Here is a 21,827-nt window from a genome sequence, read left to right as displayed (position 1 = left end):
AGTTAGGAATAACGTGCACACTTTAACTGAACGATGAACGGATCTTCGTTGGAAATATTATGCTGCGTTTGAGTGCAGGAGGTATTATGGTTTTGGACCTACGTAGTGCACTACGTAGGGAGTAGGGAGCAGGGAGCAGTTTGAGACTCAACCCGAATTCCTGTTCAGATCCTCCTCGTTCCTCTCGAGTGTTTCTCTCGCTGCATGATTCGAGAGGAAAGGAAACACCGCCAACACAGTCACCTCCTTAAAACCACCCTGTGTAGGTGAGTCTGAATCACAGCAGCGTTTATCTTCTAATATGCGCTAAAGTTATTGAATAGACTGCGTTTACCACAAACTCTGTGCCTCCGGGGTACGAAGAAGAAGTTAGCTAGGTTAGCTTATTCACCAGCTCCTTGTTCGAGTTTTCCCCGTTCCACCTTAAATGGTTGCACAATTTAAGATGGAACGGGAAGCCTCGTGTTTTGTTTGGTAACGTTAGGCATGCAGCTAGGTAGCTAAGTTAGCTGTGTTTGCAGGTTGGTTAGAATCGCAACCTTTCAAGCAAATCCTACTAAAAGGCTGTTTTTCTTTTAGTTTCAAGTGACATGAAGTGCTCAATTCACTCAGCCAGCTACATTACCCAGCTAATTTTAGCTTAGGTTAGCTTCCAATTGGATTTTTTTCCGGTCCACCTTAAGCGGGGAAGTCCACCAAATTTAGTTAGGATGTAAACAGAGTCATTCAGAGTGGTTTGGTGTGAAATGCTCTGTTCTAGAGAAATATACTGAGTCAGAACTGTTTACAGTGGTGGTGATAGGAACCAGACGTCCACCTCTAAAAGCTCCCTCACGGAAAGATATTAATTTGAATGGTTGGTGATTTTTGAAACAGTGTCTCATATATATATATATATATATATATATATATATATATATATATATATATATATATACACACACACCCTGAATAGATTTTAAGCCCAAATCTCATTTCATAACTATAATTAAAATCTCGCACATTCATAACAACTTCCTATAAAATCTTTCTTTAAGGGAGCTTTTAGAGGTGGACGTCTGGTTCCTATCACCACCACTGTGAACAGTCCTGACTCGTACGTTTCACACCAAATCACTCTGGATGGCTTTGTTTACATCTCAAAGGTTTAAATATTTAGTTATGCAATAATGAAGCAATAAAGTTGCAACGAAGTTTTTATTTGATGCAAGAATCCACTGAAATAGCTAAAATAGACTCAGTCGTGGATTAAAAATAACAAAGTAGGTTCCTAACTCAGTTCAGAACGTACCATTAGTAATACTGAGCTGAGAAACCAGATCAATATGATTATTAAATCTGCATTAGACTGTAAAACAGCAGTGTAATAATAGTCATAATAATAATTGCAGCTGTTACATGTTTATCTTTGGGATTGCGACATGTGTGGCGAAGCTGCTGACCTTTAGCACTGTAGCTGTGGACTGTAGCACTGATTCTCGTGTTCAGTAAATGAGGATCTGCCCAGGGTTCCTCATTTGATATGGGCCTCGTTTAAGTCCCAAACTTTGTGCAGTTGCATGCTGGTGTGCTGTTGCATGCTGTCTTTCTCCCCTACTGAAAATCCATTGCTACTATTACTACTTCCACTAACAATAATAATAAAATTGCATGAGTGTGTATACATTAGGCTAACCTGTAGAATACAAACATCTCAGTTATTAAAAAAATGGTTCTCCAAAAATCGAGATGCACTGATATGGAATTTGTCTCGTAAACTGATAATTGCATTTATTTCAATTCAAATACTTTTTAAAATTGTTGATATTACCTTTACATAGATATTTACATGCAGAGATGCTGATCTAAAGAGCCTTCATGTTTGTGCATAAATATAACGAATCCTTAAAATGAACAACAGGGATGTGTTATTAACTACAACATCTACAACAGTGTTCAAGATCAGCTTTAAGGCTGTCAAAAATAAAATCATATCATGTCATACCCACGTAGCTAAAGGATCTCCCTGTGGCTACGTCTTCACATGGCGCTCCATGTATTGAAGGACTGAAGATAGTTTAGTGAAAAATGGCAAAAATGAGTAACAAAACAAAAAAAGCTGGTCACACTTTATTTGGATGGTCCTCTGTAGATGCTCTACAGACTTAAATCATTAAGAGACTCTCTGGTGATGTTCAGTTGATTATCAACAACATTATGGTTAGGGTTGGGGTTAGGAGTAGGTGTAGGTTTTGCCTTGAGGTTAAGCTTAAGGTTAGGGATAGATTTAATAAACTCTTTCACACTGAACTTAAAGTTCAGTTGCATTTAATGGACATTTAGTCGAATGTTACTTAAAAATATACTGAGCATTTACAAAGCGTCTACAGTGGACCATCCAAATAAAGTGTTACCAAAAAGTTTACGCAAAAGAAAATGGTCCCTGGCTCTTTTTGGCTTATGTTTTGACGTTGAAGGTGAAGCTGAGAGCGTCCTCAGTCACTCAGCATTGCTGAGGTGAACGTGAACACAGAGAGATATTAGGCTAATAGAGTTATCTGATATGTAAGAGTGTAACGTTTCTGGAATGGAGACCGAAACCGTGACACAAACATCCACGGTCGTGTGTCGCGGATCCGTCTTCCTCCCCCCACTGGTGGTTTTGGAGAGTAAATAAAGTGGCTGTGTATCTACAGCCATCCATAGCTGGGAGTCCAAGAGAGCACATTTGGCCTCGCTCTCTGGGTGGGTAGGATGGCCCCCTGCCCCCCCCCCCATCTGGTTGGCGCTTTCCTCCGAGCTCGTTCAGCTGTCCAATGACGTTGCATTAGCGGCAGTTCGAAAAAGGTGCGGTGGAGCTTCACAGGTCTCGAGGAAGCCTGTGCTAGCTTTCGCCCTCCCAGCGCTGGTGGTATCGTGTGACTGGGGAGCCCTAACTAGTGAGTGGAATTAGATGTGACCAAATTGGGGGGGAATATTGGGAAAAATAAAAAAGGCTATATTTGCATTGTAGTCATTGCGTCCCCTGGTTCCCATCACCACTGCTGTAAAGAAATCTGAGTCGGTACGTTTCTCGACAAGAAGGTCCGTCACATCAAACCACGTTCAGTGATTGTTTACATCTCAACAACTGAATGATGCAGAAATTTTGGAAAAAAAAACAATAGAATTCCTATTTAAATATATTGATTAAAAAAGTAACTAACCAAAATATAGTTAACGATGAAAGTTGTTTTTCTGTCAGAATTCACCAAAATACAGGGTGATTCAAAAAGATTCATCCAAATTCAAAATGATTTATTTCACTTGTAAATCGTGACAGATCAGTGCAGTAAACTGTAAAATGAGCATAAAGTTTATTATGTAATTGTACAAGGTCTCAGTATGAACCTCCTCCAGCTGTACAGACAACATCAACACCATAGTCAAACTCATCCCATGCTGGATTGAGCATGTCGGGTGTCGCTGCACTCACGGCTCTTTCAGTGCGATTTCGGAGATCATCCAGTGATGTGGAACCAACGCCGAACGCTCTGAGCTGTTGGAGGTTCACTGCTCACGAAAATCACACTGCACAGTTATGACGGATTCACTCTTATTGAAGTGGAGAACGCAGAACGCTTTCTGCTCAGGGGTCTCATCTCCTCTCAGACTGAAGGGATCCGTCTTCCACTGACAGTCAGAAACTCTATGACCCCCTCTTTCAATTGGATTGTGATTGGTTCCTCGGCGCCACACGGTTGTAAAAATATGGAGCTTTGAAATGAGATGAATCTTTTTGAATCACCCTGTAGGTTTCACTACGGGTGGCGGTGACAGGGAAACTCACTTCAGCCAGCAGAGGGCGCTGTGGGATCTAGAAGAATGGAAAGTTGCACCACTGTCGTCTTACACATGCTACTACACAATTTCAGTGCGTACACAGGCCGAAAGTAGGATGACAACTATTGCTTGTAATTATCAGCCATAATTGCAATATCGGGCCGATAATAATTGCGTTTTTCTATTTATTGTCAGATAAATAGAAAAATGAAATTATTATTAGCCTGATGTAATTCATCGCCCATGGATATATTGTGCATCCCTACCAGTTTACGTAATTTTTCCCGTATCCCGAATGTGAACAGCCAGGGCACGTCTGGTGTCTGAAATTTGCTTTTTAGTTTTCCAGTGGATTGAAGGCTAATATAGTCACGTGGTTTTGGGTGATGTCTATTACTTTAGCCTCATAGCGCCGGTGTAAAACTAAAGAAACACAACCTAAAGAAACACAAACTACAGACACCAAACTTGTCTTTTCTGATTAACTACATTTGTAATAAGGGGAAAATTTTGTGTGCATTTTTTGGTGAGCCAGTTCTTTAATGATGGTACCATTATGTCTTGCAGGGCCGCTTCTCAGCTGGGTGGGGAATTGGATTTTTTTTTATCTGGTGTTGAATTTTCATAACACCTATACTTAAACATTGGGCACAAAGGACACCCCACTCCAGCCTTAGAACCGGCCACTGTACGTTCTCAGAATGAGCAGAAAGTGGACAACGATTCTGTGACCGTTAGTACTAAAACATTTATCTGACCTTTATTTGGAAGCTTGTGCTCCTCTGGATGTTTAAAAACCTACTACCCAAGCCACCGCACGTCTTCGTGGCGTTATGGAGGACCTGCAAGACTCCGCTTTCAGTGGTCCTACTGCCATGAGTCTCACAACTGAATTAAGTAAGTAAAGTTTTAATTTATTTTTAATGCAGTTCAGTTGGTTTTAAAAGAACTCAGTATGTATTTTAGGGGTTAGAATCTCTAGACCTCTCACAGTTCGATTTGATTTTGCTTCAGGGTGCTGAGATTTTTCTCCTGCATTTGTCATGAACATGTACTGTTAGTTAAATTTTAATGTAGCCTGAACACTGCACACTTCGTCAGTCTGTAGGCCTGTTTTGTCATCTAATAAGTTAAAATAAAAAAGGAAAGGAAACGTTGTTTTACTGTTTTTTGTCATGTATTGTAGTATAGCTCAAAGTGTTTATTTTTTAGAAATTTTGGGTACTGATTAAGTATTTTAATAAAAAAAATATATTTTTTCACATTTAGTATTGCTTTTGTAAATGAAACATTCAGTCATATAGCCAAGGTATCATGACTGGTTTTAATACTGGTCCTAGCAGTTTTTGCTTACGCTACAGTAAATCCTTCAGTAAACCTGTAAACCTTACTCTGGATATGACTGGATTAGCCTGTTAGCAAGTTGTGGTTATTAAATAAAGCTAAATGCTTTGCTATGTTTTGTGCTCTTACATCATTTTTACTATGACTTTTTTTTTTTAATCTTTTGCTTCATATACATGAACATTGTGACCAATTTGTGACTGCTAACTGCATTAATGAGATCCAACATTTTTTCATCCTCTAAGCAGGGCTGTGTTAACGTATCCTAATTTATACAGTCTATACAGTTATTATTAGGTTTTTTGGTGACACTTTATTTTGAGCGGTCCTTTTTTGAAAAAACACTCAACGGACTCTCAGTAACATGTCAAAAACATATGAGGGTTAGGATTAGGTTTTGGGTTGAGGTTAAGGTTAGGGTTAGGGTCAGGGTTTGGGTTAGGTTTTGGTTTGAGGTTAAGGTAGGGTTAGGATTAGGGCCAGGGTTAGGGTCAGGATTAGGTTTTGGGTTGAGGTTAAGATTGGGATTAGGGCCAGGGTGAGGGTTAGGGTTAGGTTTAGGATTTGGGTTGAGGTTAAGGTTAGGGTTAGGATTAGGCCCAGGGTGAGGGTTAGGTTTTGGGTAAGGTTGGGTAAAGTTAGGTTTTGCATAATGAAAGTAACATATTAACAATACATCTACTTAATGTAAGTAATGTATCAACAGAACAACAACAAGATATTTACTTCAGTGTATTCAGACGCTTCACTACTGCAACTTCACTGATATGCTGTTGATGTGTCACTGATAATCTGTTAAGAGTTTATTAATCATCTACAAAGGACCACTCAGAATAAAATGTTACCAATTTTTACCGCGGAGGAAACAGTATAAAAACTTGATTATGATGTTTGTGAACCGATTTATAATCTTTCAAGAGAGAATTCTGATGTATCTAAGAACTGGTCATTCTTCTCACCCTAATTGTTTAAGGCCAGTGTTTTTTTTTTTACATGATGCACCTTAATTTCCAATGACATCCTAAAAAATGCCAAGTATATGTGTGTGTTTTTATTTTCATTTTTATGATGAAACTTGCTTTTTTCCCAGTATATTTGAATAAAGTTTGGTAACAGTAGTGTCAAGCGTTCCCTTATGTGCTTTTATATATTCACTTTTTTGCAGAGGATGACTTCTATTTCAAGCTTGTTGATGACTTCCTTGGACCTCAGACTGGTGACTTATTGGGTCCAGAAGAAAAGCCCTGCACAAACCGGTTCTTGGTGCAAGTTGGACTGATGAGAGAGGAGAACGATGTTCCATGGGTCAATATATTAAAATGGCTTCAGAAAATTTTTCCCAAGAATGAGTCTGCAGATTTTCGTTGTTTGATTGAGAGGAACACTGAAACGGCTCTGAGCTTAACAGGAGATGCCAGGAAAAGCTTCCTTGAGTCAGATGTTAATTTTGAGTTTGTTGGCCCTATATGTGACAGCATTGGCATTGGACGAAGAGATTTGCTGGAAATGTCTGATTTTTCTGACCGTGCAGAGCTAACGGATGTTACTAATGGTCTGATATTGGAGTTGACCAGCTTTATTGCAAGAGAAAAAATTGACCCAGTTGTCTTGGTGTCATGGCTTCGTAACTTTGATCCCACATTCTGTAGCGATGGTAAGATCCAGAAAGCCAACAAGCTCCTTCAGGCCAGTCTAAAAAAGTTTAGGATACAGTACCGAAACAGTCAGAGGAGCAGGAACAGGAGCAGTGGATTGTTTGACGAATTTCTTCACAGTCCGTTTGAACTTGTTTCTGATCTTGATGACTTGGAGTACAGGAGGGCAGCAGTAGTCAAAGGTCTTTGGAAAAGGAAACAGCTTAGATTAACCCAAGAAGAGTCTAATTTCCAGACGCTTAAGATCAAGGAGGAAAACGAACCCTTTGATATCTCAGAGGATAATGCTTCATCTGGGTATGGAAGAAGCAAGGACTCCTACCAGGCACCCCACCTGATAGATGTCAAGGAGGAATATGATCCTGAAAGTATTAGGAGTGACCCTGCGCAGGTCCAACCGCTAGACTTGGAAGAAAACCCTCCATCTGACACAGGTGATTGTGTTACTCTACTTGATACATCTTTCATGTCTTTGCAAAAGCTTACGGAACTGTACGGAGGAAAGAATGAAACCGCTAAAAAGGTTTCTATGGATCTCCTCAAGAATCAGTTTTCTCTCATGCTTAGAGAAGACCTTAAAATGAAGTCCCTGAATGAGAAGGTCACGGTCCATGCCGTGGCTGAAGAGGATCAACCTGTATTGCCACCTCTCAGCTTTCTTCAGTGCACCACTCATTTCCTTTTTGATGTTGTTGATGCAGTTGAGAAGCAGATAATGTCATATGAAAGGGAGATTGTGAACAATACAGGGGACAAGCTTGGACGGGACAACAACCCAAGATTTCGAAGTTTTGTGAACTTCGACGAGAGTGCAGTCACCCGTTACATCCACATGGCTTGTGAGATCTTGTGTCCAAGAGAAGAAACCAGCAGCAGTTACCGAAGGCACTGGCTTGCCTTTTGCATCGAGAGGAATAATCCTTCCACGTTACCGATGAATCGGTCAAATAGGTTCATGAACTATTTTGAAGCAGCAGCTGGACTTGTTCACCATTACAAGGATGTTGCTCTGTTTGTTTCTGACCTGCAGCAACTGAATGATGATTCAAATATCCTTCTCGATAGTGTCAGTGATGATGCAAGTGATGAGGCTATACAAACTCTAGCCTGTGTGGTGGCTGTTGTGTACTGTAAAGTGTTGGGTCCCTTCTGGCAGCTTCTGAAGAGTGATGCGCAGTACTCGCTGTTCAGTAAGTACATCTTCTGCCTTTATGAGAAGCTCCTGGAGTGGTCCCAAGATGTCTCGGCTTTGCTTCGGCCTGAGCCTCTGATCAATGTGTTCCTCCAAGTTCCGATGCAAGAGAAGAATTTTTCAGGGGTTTTTGGATTCTGCCAAGCAAATGCAGACAACCAGTTTGGGACACTATTGAAGGTGTGTTTGCAACGGATGACACAGATCCTTGCAGCCGTGATGGAGGAAGATCTCAAAGATTTCTTACCTGGAGGCAAATACTGCAAAGAACCTTCTCCAGAGCTTGTAGAACAGTTATCAGATTGCACGTTTTCCCAGCTGATGGGTGAGTACCCCTTCGGTCATACCTACTCCTACAACAAAAAGAGACCAGACAAAGTTCATGTCCAGACAGAGGGAAGCACACCAGAGGACTCTGCGAGGCTACCCGTTGCTTCACCCCAGGGGAAGACTACTTCACCTGAAGTTCCTTCCGGACCTTTCATGAAGCGTAGGACATCAAAGCCGTACGTCATGTTTGAAAGAGCGAATCTGCGACCTCTTGAGAGAATAAAGAAGAAGAGGTTACAGTTGATTGACCAGAGGCAGAAAGTTCAAAGGCAAGACCAGTTTTATAAGAAAATGATTGTTGCCGCAGTGGCTAAAAATGGTGGCCCCTGTAAAACGGTTCAAGATGTTGATAGACTGCTCACGCAAATGGAAGGAGCGCACCACGCTCAAAAGCGAGCGGCCATCCGATGCGAGTTAACCTACCAGAAGTTTATGGCTGGATCCAAAGAGAAAAAGCCAGAGCACATAGGCTTCTCTTTGGGAGACATGGTCTCCAAACTGAAAGCCATCTTGCCGAGTGAGAAAAGTGCAGCAAGCCTCGCCTCCGCACCAACTACGAATGTTGTTGTCCATGTTGGGGGTGATGGAAATCAAAGTAGTGACGTTGCACCGGACGTGTCGGAACCACAAGAGGACCCAACGAATCAACCGTCCCAGCCTTTGAACATCGATGTGGGGAACAGAGGCAGACAAGTTGTCTTGCAGAGTTATAGGGAGAAGTTTTTCGATGAGTTTGCACCCATTTCATAGCTAAATGGAAAGGAAATGGTAGGGTGGTAAATTAACATCAAAACCAATGTTGTTATTTTACCGTCATAGCCAACTTTTTTCTCTCCTCCCAGTCTTTTTTACAGTCTTACAGTCTCTACTTTTTTACAGTCTTAAAGTAAACATACACCATAATGTTTTGCTCAGAGGCATTATTTTTCTATGTGCTTATTGCTGTTAAAGCTGCTTTTAAATAAAAAAAAGACATCTAAACAATGTTGTTCAGTGCTTATTATTCAGTACATATCAATATTGTATTAATGTACTACATTATTATTCTGTGAGCTTATATCACAACTGCACTGTGAAATCAATTTGTAAGCTGTGGATTAGGCCAGAATGAGTTATTTACATACAGTACTCTACATACGTCTTGTGCTTGTGAGAAAATATGTAAAGCTGTTTATCTGGGCAGTAAACAATCAATTGTAATTTGAAGAGAGTTCTCATTAAGGAAATCCAGTGTTTACAGTTACCATCCAATTTCTAATCAATCAATAAATTAAATTAAATCAGATGCTGCTGATCAAATTTGGCACTGAACAATTTTTCTTTTTTTGTCCAAACAAAGAATGTGTATATATATATAATATTTTAAACAAATTTCGACGCCCCTAGTCAAATTACATGTTTTGTTGATTTTTTAAGTGGGGGAAAAAAAGTTAACACATCCTATAACTTTTGAACAGACCATATTGTATTATTTGTTTGGTTTCTTATAAACAGTAATTGCACTTTTTATTGAACGGAAGTGTGTTCTTTATGACGTACTTACTATTAACTTAGAAAATTAAAAAAATGTCTTTTAAACCTTTGCATACATGTATATGTACATATAAAAGCCTTCATTGTATTTGAACATATATTGGATATATGACATTAATTTACTCCTTTAATTTTACACAGGTGGAGATCAATTCTTGATAAACTCAATAAGTATAGAGGAGAAATTGAGGTTTTCTGCAAACAGTCAAGTCTGAATTAACCCTTTAAAATCTTTGGCTTATTGCATATTAAGGCTTATTTTTCATTGACTACAGAGACTTCAGTGCAGCCTGTTTGAGCTATTCTTAAGTTATAGAAGTGTGGAATAAAACCTCAGGCCCCCCGGCAGGCCCTGACCATGTAAGGGGTCAAGTAGTTGTAACTTAGTTACCAGAATCTGGCTGTATTGGCCAAAAAATGTTCATTTGAACAGTAGCTGACAGTAGAAATTTTCAATCATGTGGTCACACCTGAATTCTTCACTGCCCACATACACAGCCGTCCATTTTCAAAAGCATTCACACATTTGTACACAGAAGTTGTGCATAGTGCATTTGTAAAGTACAGAGTGCAACAGTTTTCTAGGTTCTTTCCTTGTTTAAACATTGAATTTGAAAAGCATGTGAATATTAGGCTTATCAGTGATCACATAGTTGCCTCACAATTATTCAGACTGACCACAGTTGTTTTCTACAGTCACTAGTCTTTTCCCAATCATAGTGTATCACGACAAGCAAAATATGGAATGGATGCTTTTTCATCAGTAGTTTTAAATGAATTAATATAAATTAGAGAAAGTGGGAAACATGTTCCTCTGGGGAACGTTAAGCGTTTTTTGGAAACAAACAAAGGTTCTGACTTTTAACTGGCTATAACGTTTTGGGGAATGTTTCTTGCTTGTGTTTTGTTGGCTAAGTAGCTAAAGCTAACTCTACCATGTTTGCTTGCTGAGCATTTTTCCCTCACATGTTCACTTACTCCAGAAAAATGTAAGCTTGGAATGCTTGCACCTGATTTTGTGTACATAAACACTTGAGTGAGCGCACACAAACAGTGCAGCGAGTTACTTGATATCAGTACAAACTTGTGTTCCCTCCAAAGTAAACATAGCTCGGAAGCAAGACAGCTAATCAGTTGATTTCACTGCTTTAGGCTTAAACTTTAATAGTGACGTAAAATTAGCAATACAATTAAATTTAAATGTCGTGATTTGGACAGGCCTATTTAAAAATAATGAAATTAAATAAACATAAATACTAAATTGTCATTACTTATGCATTTATAAACACAGTACTACTAATAGCCATTGGGCAGTAATGGGAAAGGAACGCTTTGTTTTTGTTAGAGGCCTGCAGCTAAATGGCGGACGCATGGTGGAATCGTGCCTTTGTAACACACATTCTGGTGGCCTTGTTTGGAATGGGATCATGGATATCTGTGAACTCACTCTGGGTTGAACTGCCTGTGGTTGTGAACATCTTGCCAGAAGGTAAATTATCTCTGCGTAAACATTTTAATAATTTTAAAAACATTATGCACACATACTCACTGAACACTTTATTAGGCACACCTACCTTTTATCTACATTTATTGCCCATTTTATCAGCTCCACTTACCATATTAGTGCAGTACGGTTACAGACTGTAGTCCATCTGTTTCTGCATACTTTGTTACCCCACCTTTACCCCTTTCATCAATGGTCAGGACCACCACGGAGCAGGTGTTACTTGGGTGGTGGATCGTTCTCAGCACTGCAGTGACGCTGATGTGGTGGTGGTGGTGGTATGCTGCTGGACAGAGAATAGTCCACCAACCAAAAATATCCAACCACAAGCGTCCTGTGGGCAGCATCCTGTGACCACTGATGAAGGACTAGAGGATGACCAACACAAACTGTGCAGCAGCAGACGAGCTATCGTCTATGACTTTACATTTACAAAGTGGACCTACAAGGTAGGAGTGTCTAATATAGTGGACAGTGAGTGGACACAGTGTTAAAAACTCCAGCAGCACTGCTGTGTCTGATCCATTCGTACCAGCACAACAGATGCTAACACGCCACCACCACGTCGGCCCGTTTGTGTGTGTGTGTGTGTGTGTGTGTGTGTGCGCACGCAGCACTGTGCAAAAGTCAGATACAACCCTTCATCTTTAATTTTTCAGTCAAAATTGCCATTAAGTGCATGTTGTTGTATCAGGAGGTATTTCTGCTAAGAAATAGTCCACTTCCGTAAGGAAGGAGAAGGTCAAAGAAAAACATGGGAAAGACACAGAGGTTTCCAACACTCTCAGAAATAAAGGTAGTAAACTGTCACTGGGGCAGTGCCCCTCTTATCACTGGGGTGGGACCCTCAAGGGTACATCTCAGTACCTTTAGCCAGGGAACATAACTGAACCATAATCCACTGAAATGATATGTTCTAAGCTGTACTGACTCCACACACCCCGTCTCGTCTCCAGGACTTTTATTTTACTGTTCTGTTTTAAAACATTCGGTTATGAAAAGGTACAAATACGAACTTTTCACCTGGAAAAACTTATTTAAGGTTCAGAATCAGACCTTAAAACCACTGTTGAACCTTTGAGGGAAGATTTACATTGTTTGTACCTTGATGAACGAAAAATGTACCAGCACAGCACCTTTATTTCTAACAGTGAACAGTTAAAAAAAAATATTAAATGCTACAAATAAAGTGGGGCTCCTATCAATCATACAAGACCTGGTAGACAACAAAACTGCCCCCATCAGATAAACAGCATTTAAAGCTTTCATCTTTGAGAGAGAGGAGAAAATCAAGCTGCTTCAGATCTGAAAACATCCATATCCATCCTTCCACTGTGAGAAGACGACTCAGCGCTGTGGGTCTGAAAGGATGTGTAGCTGTCAAGAAGAACCTCACTGAGAAAAGGACAACAGGCAGAAAGCATAACCAATTTCTAAGACTGAACTTTGGAGGTGTGTCTGCAGTTTTCTTTGAGAAACTGAAAGTGAGTCTCCTGAAAAAAACAAAAGCTGTAATAAAGGTAAAGAATTAATAATATATTTAGGCCAATTTAACTCGAAAGTAAATAAATATAGGGTGATCTCTGACTTTTGCACAAGTAATGCTCCCTTTCTGTATTGACCAACATGCTCTGATCAGGCATAATGTTATGACCACCTCCTTGTTTCTGTTTGTTGCCCATTTTATCAGCTCCACTTACTATATAGGTGCACTTTGTAGTTCTACAGTTACAGACTGTAGTCCATCTGTTTCTCTGCATACTTTGTTAGCCCCCTTTTACCCTGTTCTTCAGTGGTCAGGACCCTATGGACCCTCACAGAGCAGGTACTATTTGGGTGGTGGATCATTCTCAGCACTGCAGTAACACTGACATGATGGTGGTGTGTTAGTGTGTGTTGCGCTGGTCTGAGTGGATCAGACACAGCAGTGCTGCTGGAGTTTTTAAACATCTCTGTCCACTCACTGTCCACTCTATTAGACACTCCTACCTTGTCGGTCCACCTTGTAGATGTAAAGTCAGAGACGATGGCTCATCTGCTGCTGCACAGTTTGTGTTGGTCATCCTCTAGTCCTTCATCAGTGGTCACAGGACGCTGCCCACAGGACGCTGTTGGCTAGATATTTTTGGTTGGTGGACTATTCTCAGTCCAGCAGTGACACTGAGGTGTTTAAAAACTCCAGCAGCACTGCTGTGTCTGATCCACTCAGACCAGCACAACACACACTAACACACCACCACCACGTCAGTGTCACTTTAGTGCTGAGAATGATCCACCACCCAAATAGTACCTGCTCTGTGAGGGTCCATAGGGGTCCTGACCACTGAAGAACAGGGTAAAAGGGCTACAGTCTGTAACTGTAGAACTACAAAGTGCACCTATATAGTAAGTGGAGCTGATAAAATGGACAATGAGCGTAGAAACAAGGAGAAAGGCTTTATTTATAGCTGATGCAATCTTCTGTTTACTCTATTTGTAGGATGGAATCTGCCAGCCTATCTCTCGGTGCTCATTGCCTTTGGGAATCTGGGACCGGTGGCCGTCACCTTAACCCACCACTTTGCTCCTGGACGTCTGAATGAACGCGTGGTCATTCCCAGCATTCAAGTGCTGGCAGTGGTTGCTTCAGCCTTTCTTGCCATCTTCTGGTCCCGGGTCACCACAGTTGCCGGGGAGTCAAGATCTCTGCCGTTCCTGCTGCTGACGTTCGTGCTATCATTTGTATGCTGCACCTCCAATGTCACCTTTTTGCCCTTCATGTACCGCTACCCCCCAGAGTACATCCGCACGTTTTTTGTGGGCCAGGGGCTCAGTGCCCTCTTTCCCTGTGTCGTGGCGCTGGGGCAGGGCGTGGGGAAGCTGGAGTGCGTTGAGACAGAAAACGGCACGCAGGCTCACCGTCTCAAAGAGAACTTCCCTGCACAGGACTTCTTCTGGTTCCTGTTTGTCATGCTGACGGTCTCGGCCCTCTCCTTCCTCGCTCTGATGTACAGAGTTGTGGCACCTGCGGTAGCGAAGGACACTCAGGCCCCAGAGCAACAGCTGGAGAAAGATCAAGAAGAAGAAAACCCATTAAAAAACGGAGGGACGCCATCGTCTGAGGAACAAGTGGACGTGGAAAAACAGACCCCTGCCGTGTCGTTCTGGACTTTGAACAACATCTACCTGCTTTTGCTGCTTGGAATCTCCAACGCTCTGACTAATGGAGTGCTGCCATCTGTGCAGAGCTTCTCTTGCCTGCCCTACGGCACCATGGCCTTTCACCTCTCTGTTGTCTTGGGAAACATTGCAAATCCTCTGGCGTGCTTTGTGGCCATGTTCGTTCTGCTAAGGTGGGTTCACGGAAGAGTTTGAGGATGTCAGTCTCTCTTCAAATAGAGCACATACACTGAGCTGCCAGTTAGGTTCCCTTACCTTGGAGCTACACTTGATGGCCATTTTATCAGAAATACATACTATGCAGGTGTTTACAATCAGAGACTGTAGCTCATCTGTTGATTCACCATTGATCACAGTTTTATTGCCCCTTTCTACTGGATGTTATTTGGGTAGTGGTCCAGACTTACCGCAGCCGTGACACTGACATGGTAGTTGCATGATGTCAGTCTTCAGTCATACTTGGGCTTCAAATCAGGTCGAATCAGAATTGCTTTATTTTGGTGAGGATGTTACACCATACAAGGACTCGGCTGTCCTGATTATGCGCTGGAGTTTGGCTTGTTCTTGTGAGATGGAGTAGCCAAGCTAGATGGTTATAGGTGATGTGATCTCTCACTTCAGGTCTCTAGAAATGGTGGTGCCAGGAGCTTGAGTAACTCCACAGTGGAAGCCACAGAGCCATTGATGTTGAGGTGGTAGGGGGAGGGTGGTATTGGGGGGCCTGAATTAAGTACAAGTTATCCATCATCAAAGCCTTAACAATATACACAATATGTATAAATATAATATCACATTTTCAGTATTTCTGTCCTCTTTTTATCTTTATTACAGCTTTCATTCTTCTCAGGAGATTCACTTTCAGTTTTTCAAAGAAATATGTTATGTACTTTATTGGTCCTATGAGATAAATTCATAGTTTTGCTGCCTATCTGTGCCCAATCTGGGAGCCGCATAGCGTCGCCAGCAGAGCAGCGCTGCCTGGGGCAGTGGGGGGTTTAAGTGCCCCAAGGGCGCAACCAGGTATACCTAGTCTGGTTGATGGCTCACCTCTCCTACCACTAGAGTACCAGCCACCCGAATCTTCAGGGATTTTTTTTAAATGAATAGCAAAAATGGGCAGCTCAGTGTGTGTGTGTGCTTTTGTTTGTGTTATTTCAAATCAGTCTCCAAATTATTTTGTACAACAGGAACTGTTTGATTGCATTTTTGAAATGTTGACTGTAGTAAGCTTTAAATGACTCGTCTGCCCTGTCACAGGTCTAGTGCTGGTCTTGGTATTATGTCTCTCGGAGGATGTGTTTTTGCTGCCTATCTCTTGGCTCTGGCTGGTCTCAGTCCCTGCCCACCCCTGCTGGGAAGTCATGCGGGAGTGGTTGTTGTGGTAAGTAAAAAAAAAATGTTTTTATGCAGCTTTGACTGACTCATGGAGTTTTGTGGTTTTACTTGTGTTTTTATTATGAAGCATAACTTCTCCAGTATTTTTGTATTTAGTTCTCATTTCTTTACTGCAAAATTGACCAAAGGCAGATTTTCTTGGCTAATTTTTATTGTAATTTATTTGCTCTTTAATAAGCCAAATTCTTAAATGAAAAATTTAGCTGCCTATTTCAAATAACATGAATTGCTACATCAAAAATAAGAGGAAACTGCTTAGGTGGCACAATGAGTCTTGCGTAATTACATGCATCACTTCATTACATCATAACTGCAACACAGATCAGCCAAAGTCAAAATGATAAAGTAGCCGATCGCCAAACACGCGTTTGGGGCAGAAATCTGCTGATTCCATGTGTCCATCCCTACTGCAGTACTGTATACTGTCCAAAATCTATTAATGTGGTTATAGAATGATTTGATTGGGAATTTAAAGGTGTAAACTAACTGACATCATATCCCAAAAAGGATGTACAGGATTGACGCTAAACATTGTGAAATCTGCCTGCAGCAAACAAACCACACAGCAATTAAAGGTGCAGACTTGAAGTGGCTGCATCACAGAAAACTGACTTTCACTTTGTGTTATTGAATAATGCAACACCTTATTACATTATTGGGAATTTATTACATTGTTAGGTTGACCATATCACTGTTGTCGGAAGAAAACCTTGTGTCTCCAAAATGGTAACTTTACAGGAGAAGGAAAAAACACACTTTACTTTTAATGTAAGTCAATGGAACCAGACTTTCTTCCAAGTCATTTTGGGTCAGTTCTTTTAGTCCATTCATCATGAAATTTACACACAACGTAAAGAGCAACAGGCATTTTCAAATTATGTCAAAAACTGAAAAACAACAAAAATGGAGATACGAGGTTTTCTCCCGACAACAGCAAAATTTACAATTCTGTATTGTAATAATTCTCCAATAATGTAATAATCCTTAAAATGGAATTAAAAAAAATTAACTTGGTCAAAAATGTAATAAAACCCAATAATGTAATAACCTCACCCCATAATGTAGTACAGTGTTTTAACTGATAGTGTAATGAACCTTTCACTAAATATGTAATACCTTGTACTTATTACGCTGTTGTATTACATTTTCAGGTTTATCATATATAATGCCTTATTACATTACTGCAAATGTATTATATTTAAAGTTGACCATTTGTGCTCAGTATTTTTTTTTTTCCAAAATGGATGATGTAATACTGAGATGGTGTAATACTAAGGATGTTAAGAGCAGTTACCAGATGTCTTCTACAGTGCTTCTGTGCTCTGCAGGAATCAACACAGCCAGGAATTAGTCAGTTTAAGAAGAGTTTATTCTTCTTTCAGTAAGAGCCTCTGCTTTTAAGACCTCTTGTAAGACTTGTTTCTGACTATAACTTCAACTTGCCTAGTCTGGACAAAATAATACGGTCTTATGAACATTCAGATGACCTAAATTATATTTATGATGTAGTTAAAAGTGGAGGCTCTTTCTGAGAATAGAAGAATGAACTCTTCTAAGACTTTGTCTCATCGATGCTCCCCTCATTCCAGGGTTATTTCCTTTGTACAGTCTTACACAAAAGCACTGCAGAAGACCTTTGGTAGCTGCTCTTAAAAGTATTAAATCATCCATTTTGAAAACAAGTTTGAGAAACAATGATAAATATAATACATTTCCGAAAATGTAACAAGGTGTTACACTATTGGTAAAAGGTTCATTACATTAGCCTTTAAGTACGTTATGCAATATACATTATCATATTACATTATTTGGGCGAGTTATTATTGGGTTTTATTACATTTTGAAGTTAAGTGCGTTTTTTTTTTCCTTTTTAGGGGTTGTTACATCAGAGGGGAACCGTCAGGGCCCTCTATGCCCTCAGAGAGGGCCTAAGATCTTCTAAAAATACTATTTTAAAATTGAGCAGTTCTAGTTTTATCTGATTGTATTTTGACAATCAACATCTAAGCAAATAAGTCCATCAAACCTGCCTATTCAGTTTGTACTGGAATGTGAAAGGTTAAATTAAAGAAGCCCCTTTATCTCCCCCTATCAGAATTTAGCTGTATCTGCTGAAGCTGGAAAGAATGATAGTGACTGGTGGTCCAGCTATAAATTTACAGAGGGCCAAGCAATAGTGAATCAATGAGAGACAAATTTCAAATGACAGTAAAATCGACCAATCGTGTCTTCTCTCTAAATGGGTGGGCTTTGTTATCGCTAACTTTATGACAAGTTCTGCCCACTGGGGTGACACGCGGGCTCTGGGGACGAAGCTAGCGAAAAAAGCTAGCTAGCTTGTTGGTTCGTGATGGAAGCTGAGAGTAGCGTTACCGCTAGTGAGGAAGACGTCGCTGTGAATTTATTATCTATACTGTTTTCTAGATTAACTATTAATGAAAACTTGGAGTTAATCAGCAAAGGACGACCTACTCCAGAGCTTAATCTGGTGCAAAAAAAGGCTTTTGAGAGGCGTTTCAACTCCAGCAATTACACCATGATTCCCCCTGGATGACAAGATCAACCAAGGAACAAGAGCTCTACTGTTGGAACTGTTTGCTGTTGGCTTGAGAAGCAATGGTTGATTAATTTAAAGCAAAGGATCAGATGCATGATCCCGCCATCAACCACTTCATCCAAAAAGACAGGAGGATGGACTTCAGAGGGCCGAGGTTTAAGAGTCACGGTTCGCTACTGTGTTATATTATTGGGAAATTATTAAAATAGCTTAGCCCCGCCCTTTCCCTCAGAGAGTTTCAGCCCGAACTGCTTTTTGAATAAGGCAAAAATCAGGGCAGAACACATTTACATACATTGGTCTTAAAGGCAAAGTAACAGAGACGAAATGAAGTACGACTGCTTTTATTACATAAACCCACACAAACATCATAAGCAGACTTCAGAGAGCAGACTACAAGAAGTATGTAGGACCTGGGCTCAGTTTCATATTTTGAGTCTGAATGTATCTCTTCCCTCAGGTGATCTCCTGGATCATCTTCACGGGGTTGTTCTCCTATCTGAAGGTGGTGGTGGGGACTTTGCTGCATGAAGCAGGTCACACTGCTCTGCTGTGGTGTGGGGTCTTCATCCAGGCGGGCTCTCTCGTTGGAGCACTTACGATGTTCCCGCTGGTCAGTGTTTACCATGTCTTTCATCAGGCTAAGGACTGCGTCAACAACTGCAGCTAAGACTAGTGGGAGCGCTTCATCACGTTCATCTTGTGCCTTTTTATGGTGGGTCGCGCTACACAGGGGAAGACGTCTGAAGGCTGGTTGGAACTTCTACACTTCGGAATTATGAAGAAGCATTGCTTTTTGGAAAATAAATACAGTGTAAGCACTGTAGGAATTTCTTTTACCATAAATATAGCCTGCGTTAGGATATTTGCAGTGCCAGTTACCTGGTGCTGGGTGAGTTCCTATCTTTTCTGATCTGGGTGCCCAGATTTGTGCCAGTATGTACCAGCTGACAGCAGCACTTTGTAGAAGCAGTGCTGATTTATCCACAATACAGTGCAGTTGAACCAAGTCATGCAGACACCAAACTGACTAGTACTCAGGGGAATAAAACTACACTCTTAAAGATTGTTCTTCAAGGGTTCTCTGATAAAGACAATGGTTCTATGTAGAACATAGACATCAACACACAAATTTGCATGCTTAAAGGGTTCTTAAATGGTGAAATGGAGGATGTGTTGTATATGGTTCAATATAGCACCAAAAAGGCGAACTTGCAACTGTAGCAGAAACCTTTTTGGTGCTGTATAGAACCATTTTCCTAAAGGCTTTATGTAGAATCAGATACAACATATTCTCCATCAGTCTGAAGAACCATTCATGCAACGAACCCTTTAAGCATGCAAATGCTTGTATGTGTGTTCATAAAAGAACCCTTGAAGATTTACATGCTTAAAGGGTTCTTTGCATGTGAACTGGCTCTTCAGATTCATGGGGAATGTCATGTATATGGTTCTGCATAGCACCGAAAAAGAGTTTTCTATTGTTACGGACTTGACATTGTAACAATAGCAGAACCCTTTTTGTTACCATATAGAACCCTTTTCGAAGAGGTTCCATATAGAACTACCATCTACAACACACTGCAATCTGCAGTCTGAAGAACCCATTTGCGGTGCAAAAAGCCCTTTAAGCATGTAAATGGTTCTTTGAGTCTTCATGGTTCTGTATAGAACAGTTGTTTTTACTAAAGAACCCTTGAAGAACCATCTTTTTTAAGAGTGTGCCCACATCAGCAGACGTTCTGCCCTTTAACTTTTTTACCCACAGGACAAAGAGCAGGTCTTCTTGACAAAAGATGGTGTTGATTACACGTCTGCCAAGTATGTTAAAGGGCTATCCTGCATTTTTTTTTCCAATATTTCTACGTAATGTCGACAAAATTCTGAACTTTTATGATGTAAATCGTTCATGAACAGTGATTTGATGTGAACTGTTCTAGAGAAACTAAGTCAGAATTGTTCACAGTGGTGGTGATAGGTAGCCCTGTCACAATTAATACATAATCAACTAATCACAATTATTAGAGAAGATCACAGTTGTTTAACCTGACTGCAGTCATTTTCCACAGTCATTAGATTTCACTATAATATTAAGCTGAATGGGGTGCACTGAGGCAAATTGAAAGCAGTAAATGCCTTCGTTGAGACATTATGAGGGTTATGAAAATAAATAAATGTGCTTGGTGCATAAACATATTTAAAGGGCAGTGCTGAGTAATGTTTGTAGCTAATTCTAACATTTTTAGCATGTAAGCTGGCAGAATGAGTGTTTTTTGGCTTGTGGTTTCACTCTGGTGAAGAACATGTTACTTTGCTCGACTCCACACACAATTCTGTGTAACTGTAGACATTTGTCTGAGTGTGTGCACAATAGTATTGATTAACCAGCGTTAGCTACTAAGTAAACATGCTAGCAAGCAAGCCAACCAGCCAGTTTGGCCACTTGAGATCATTTTTGTAGTTTATAGTTGCAATTGGCAAACAAGAAAAGACAATTAAATTGTTAATCGCACTTATTTATGACAATTAATTTTCAGCTAAAATGTAATGAACTTTAATGCCTCTTAAAGCTATTAGATTATGAATACACTGCCTGATGCCCAAGACATTTTTAGGAGAGTTTTGAGCAGGTTTTGACCTAAAACAACTGAGGAGGTGAGGTACATGCAGGGCAAAGTAATTCACAAAGAAAGTACTGTTTTACCATCTTCCACATTATATACATCGTCATTTCCAAAAAAGGTGGGACACTGTGCAAAATATAAATAAAAATCGAATGCAACGATATGCAAATCGTGTAAACCCTATATTTAACAAACACTTTGAAATGTTGAAACTGAGAAATGTTGTTTTTTGAGAAATATATGCCCATTTTGAATTTGGTGCCTGCAACACGTTCCAAAAACGTTGTGACGGGGCCTGTTTACCACTGTGTTTCATCACCTCTTCTTTTAACAGCACTCGTAAGTGTTTGGGAACTGAGGAGACACTGCTGTAGTTTTGGAAGTGAAATGTTTTCCTATTCTTACTCAAAAAAAAACCATATATATATATATATATATATATATATACACACAGTCAGGCCAGTTAAGTACATGCACTCTTTTACTGTGGAGCCATGCTGTTGTAATACATGCAGAATGTTGTTTGTCATTGTCTTTCTGAAATTAGCAAAGCTTTCCCTGAAAAAGACGTCGTCTGGATGGCAGCATATGTTGCTCATATGTTATGTTTGTCATATGGTATGTTTGCCATGTGCTCTAATGCACCCCTGTACCATCACATGTGCTGCGTTTGTGTGCTGGAGATACTTGTTTGTTTTTTTTTTCCATTTTTTTTGGGGATATCGACGCTATG

General features: G+C 40.4%; 1 protein-coding gene across 3 annotated transcripts; it reads left to right on the top strand.

The window, feature by feature from the left end:
* The first annotated feature begins 133 nt into the window (after window positions 1-133).
* Window positions 134-21,396, top strand: slc52a2 (solute carrier family 52 member 2). 3 transcript variants are annotated; one of them, XM_036567620.1, is made up of 5 exons: window positions 134-266; window positions 11,201-11,344; window positions 13,839-14,691; window positions 15,776-15,899; window positions 18,931-21,394. In XM_036567620.1, the coding sequence occupies exons 2-5, from the start codon at window positions 11,215-11,217 to the stop codon at window positions 19,138-19,140; spliced, it is 1,317 nt and encodes a 438-aa protein (XP_036423513.1). In that variant the 5' UTR covers window positions 134-266; window positions 11,201-11,214; the 3' UTR covers window positions 19,141-21,394. The 3 variants fall into 3 exon arrangements, with proteins under 3 accessions (XP_036423513.1, XP_036423512.1, XP_036423514.1); XM_036567621.1 differs by lacking the exon at window positions 134-266 and adding an exon at window positions 4,605-4,698 and having other exon boundaries at window positions 18,931-21,396; XM_036567619.1 differs by lacking the exons at window positions 11,201-11,344; window positions 13,839-14,691; window positions 15,776-15,899; window positions 18,931-21,394 and adding exons at window positions 4,573-4,698; window positions 6,311-9,146 and having other exon boundaries at window positions 144-266.
* Window positions 21,397-21,827: the final 431 nt, after the last annotated feature.

This window comes from Colossoma macropomum, unplaced genomic scaffold, assembly GCF_904425465.1.
Source record: "Colossoma macropomum unplaced genomic scaffold, Colossoma_macropomum, whole genome shotgun sequence".
In the NCBI taxonomy this organism is placed as follows: Eukaryota; Metazoa; Chordata; class Actinopteri; order Characiformes; family Serrasalmidae; genus Colossoma; species Colossoma macropomum.
Note: the sequence above shows the minus strand (reverse complement) of the source record. Positions and strands in the feature narration are given on the sequence as shown.

Excerpts from the sequence above, each read along its gene's own strand:
- slc52a2 (XM_036567619.1), top strand. The coding sequence starts at position 4,635 with ATGGAGGACCTGCAAGACTCCGCTTTCAGTGGTCCTACTGCCATGAGT. Across the intron at positions 4,699-6,310 it reads GAGTCTCACAACTGAATTAA|AGGATGACTTCTATTTCAAG; the intron begins GTAAGTAAAGTT and ends ACTTTTTTGCAG.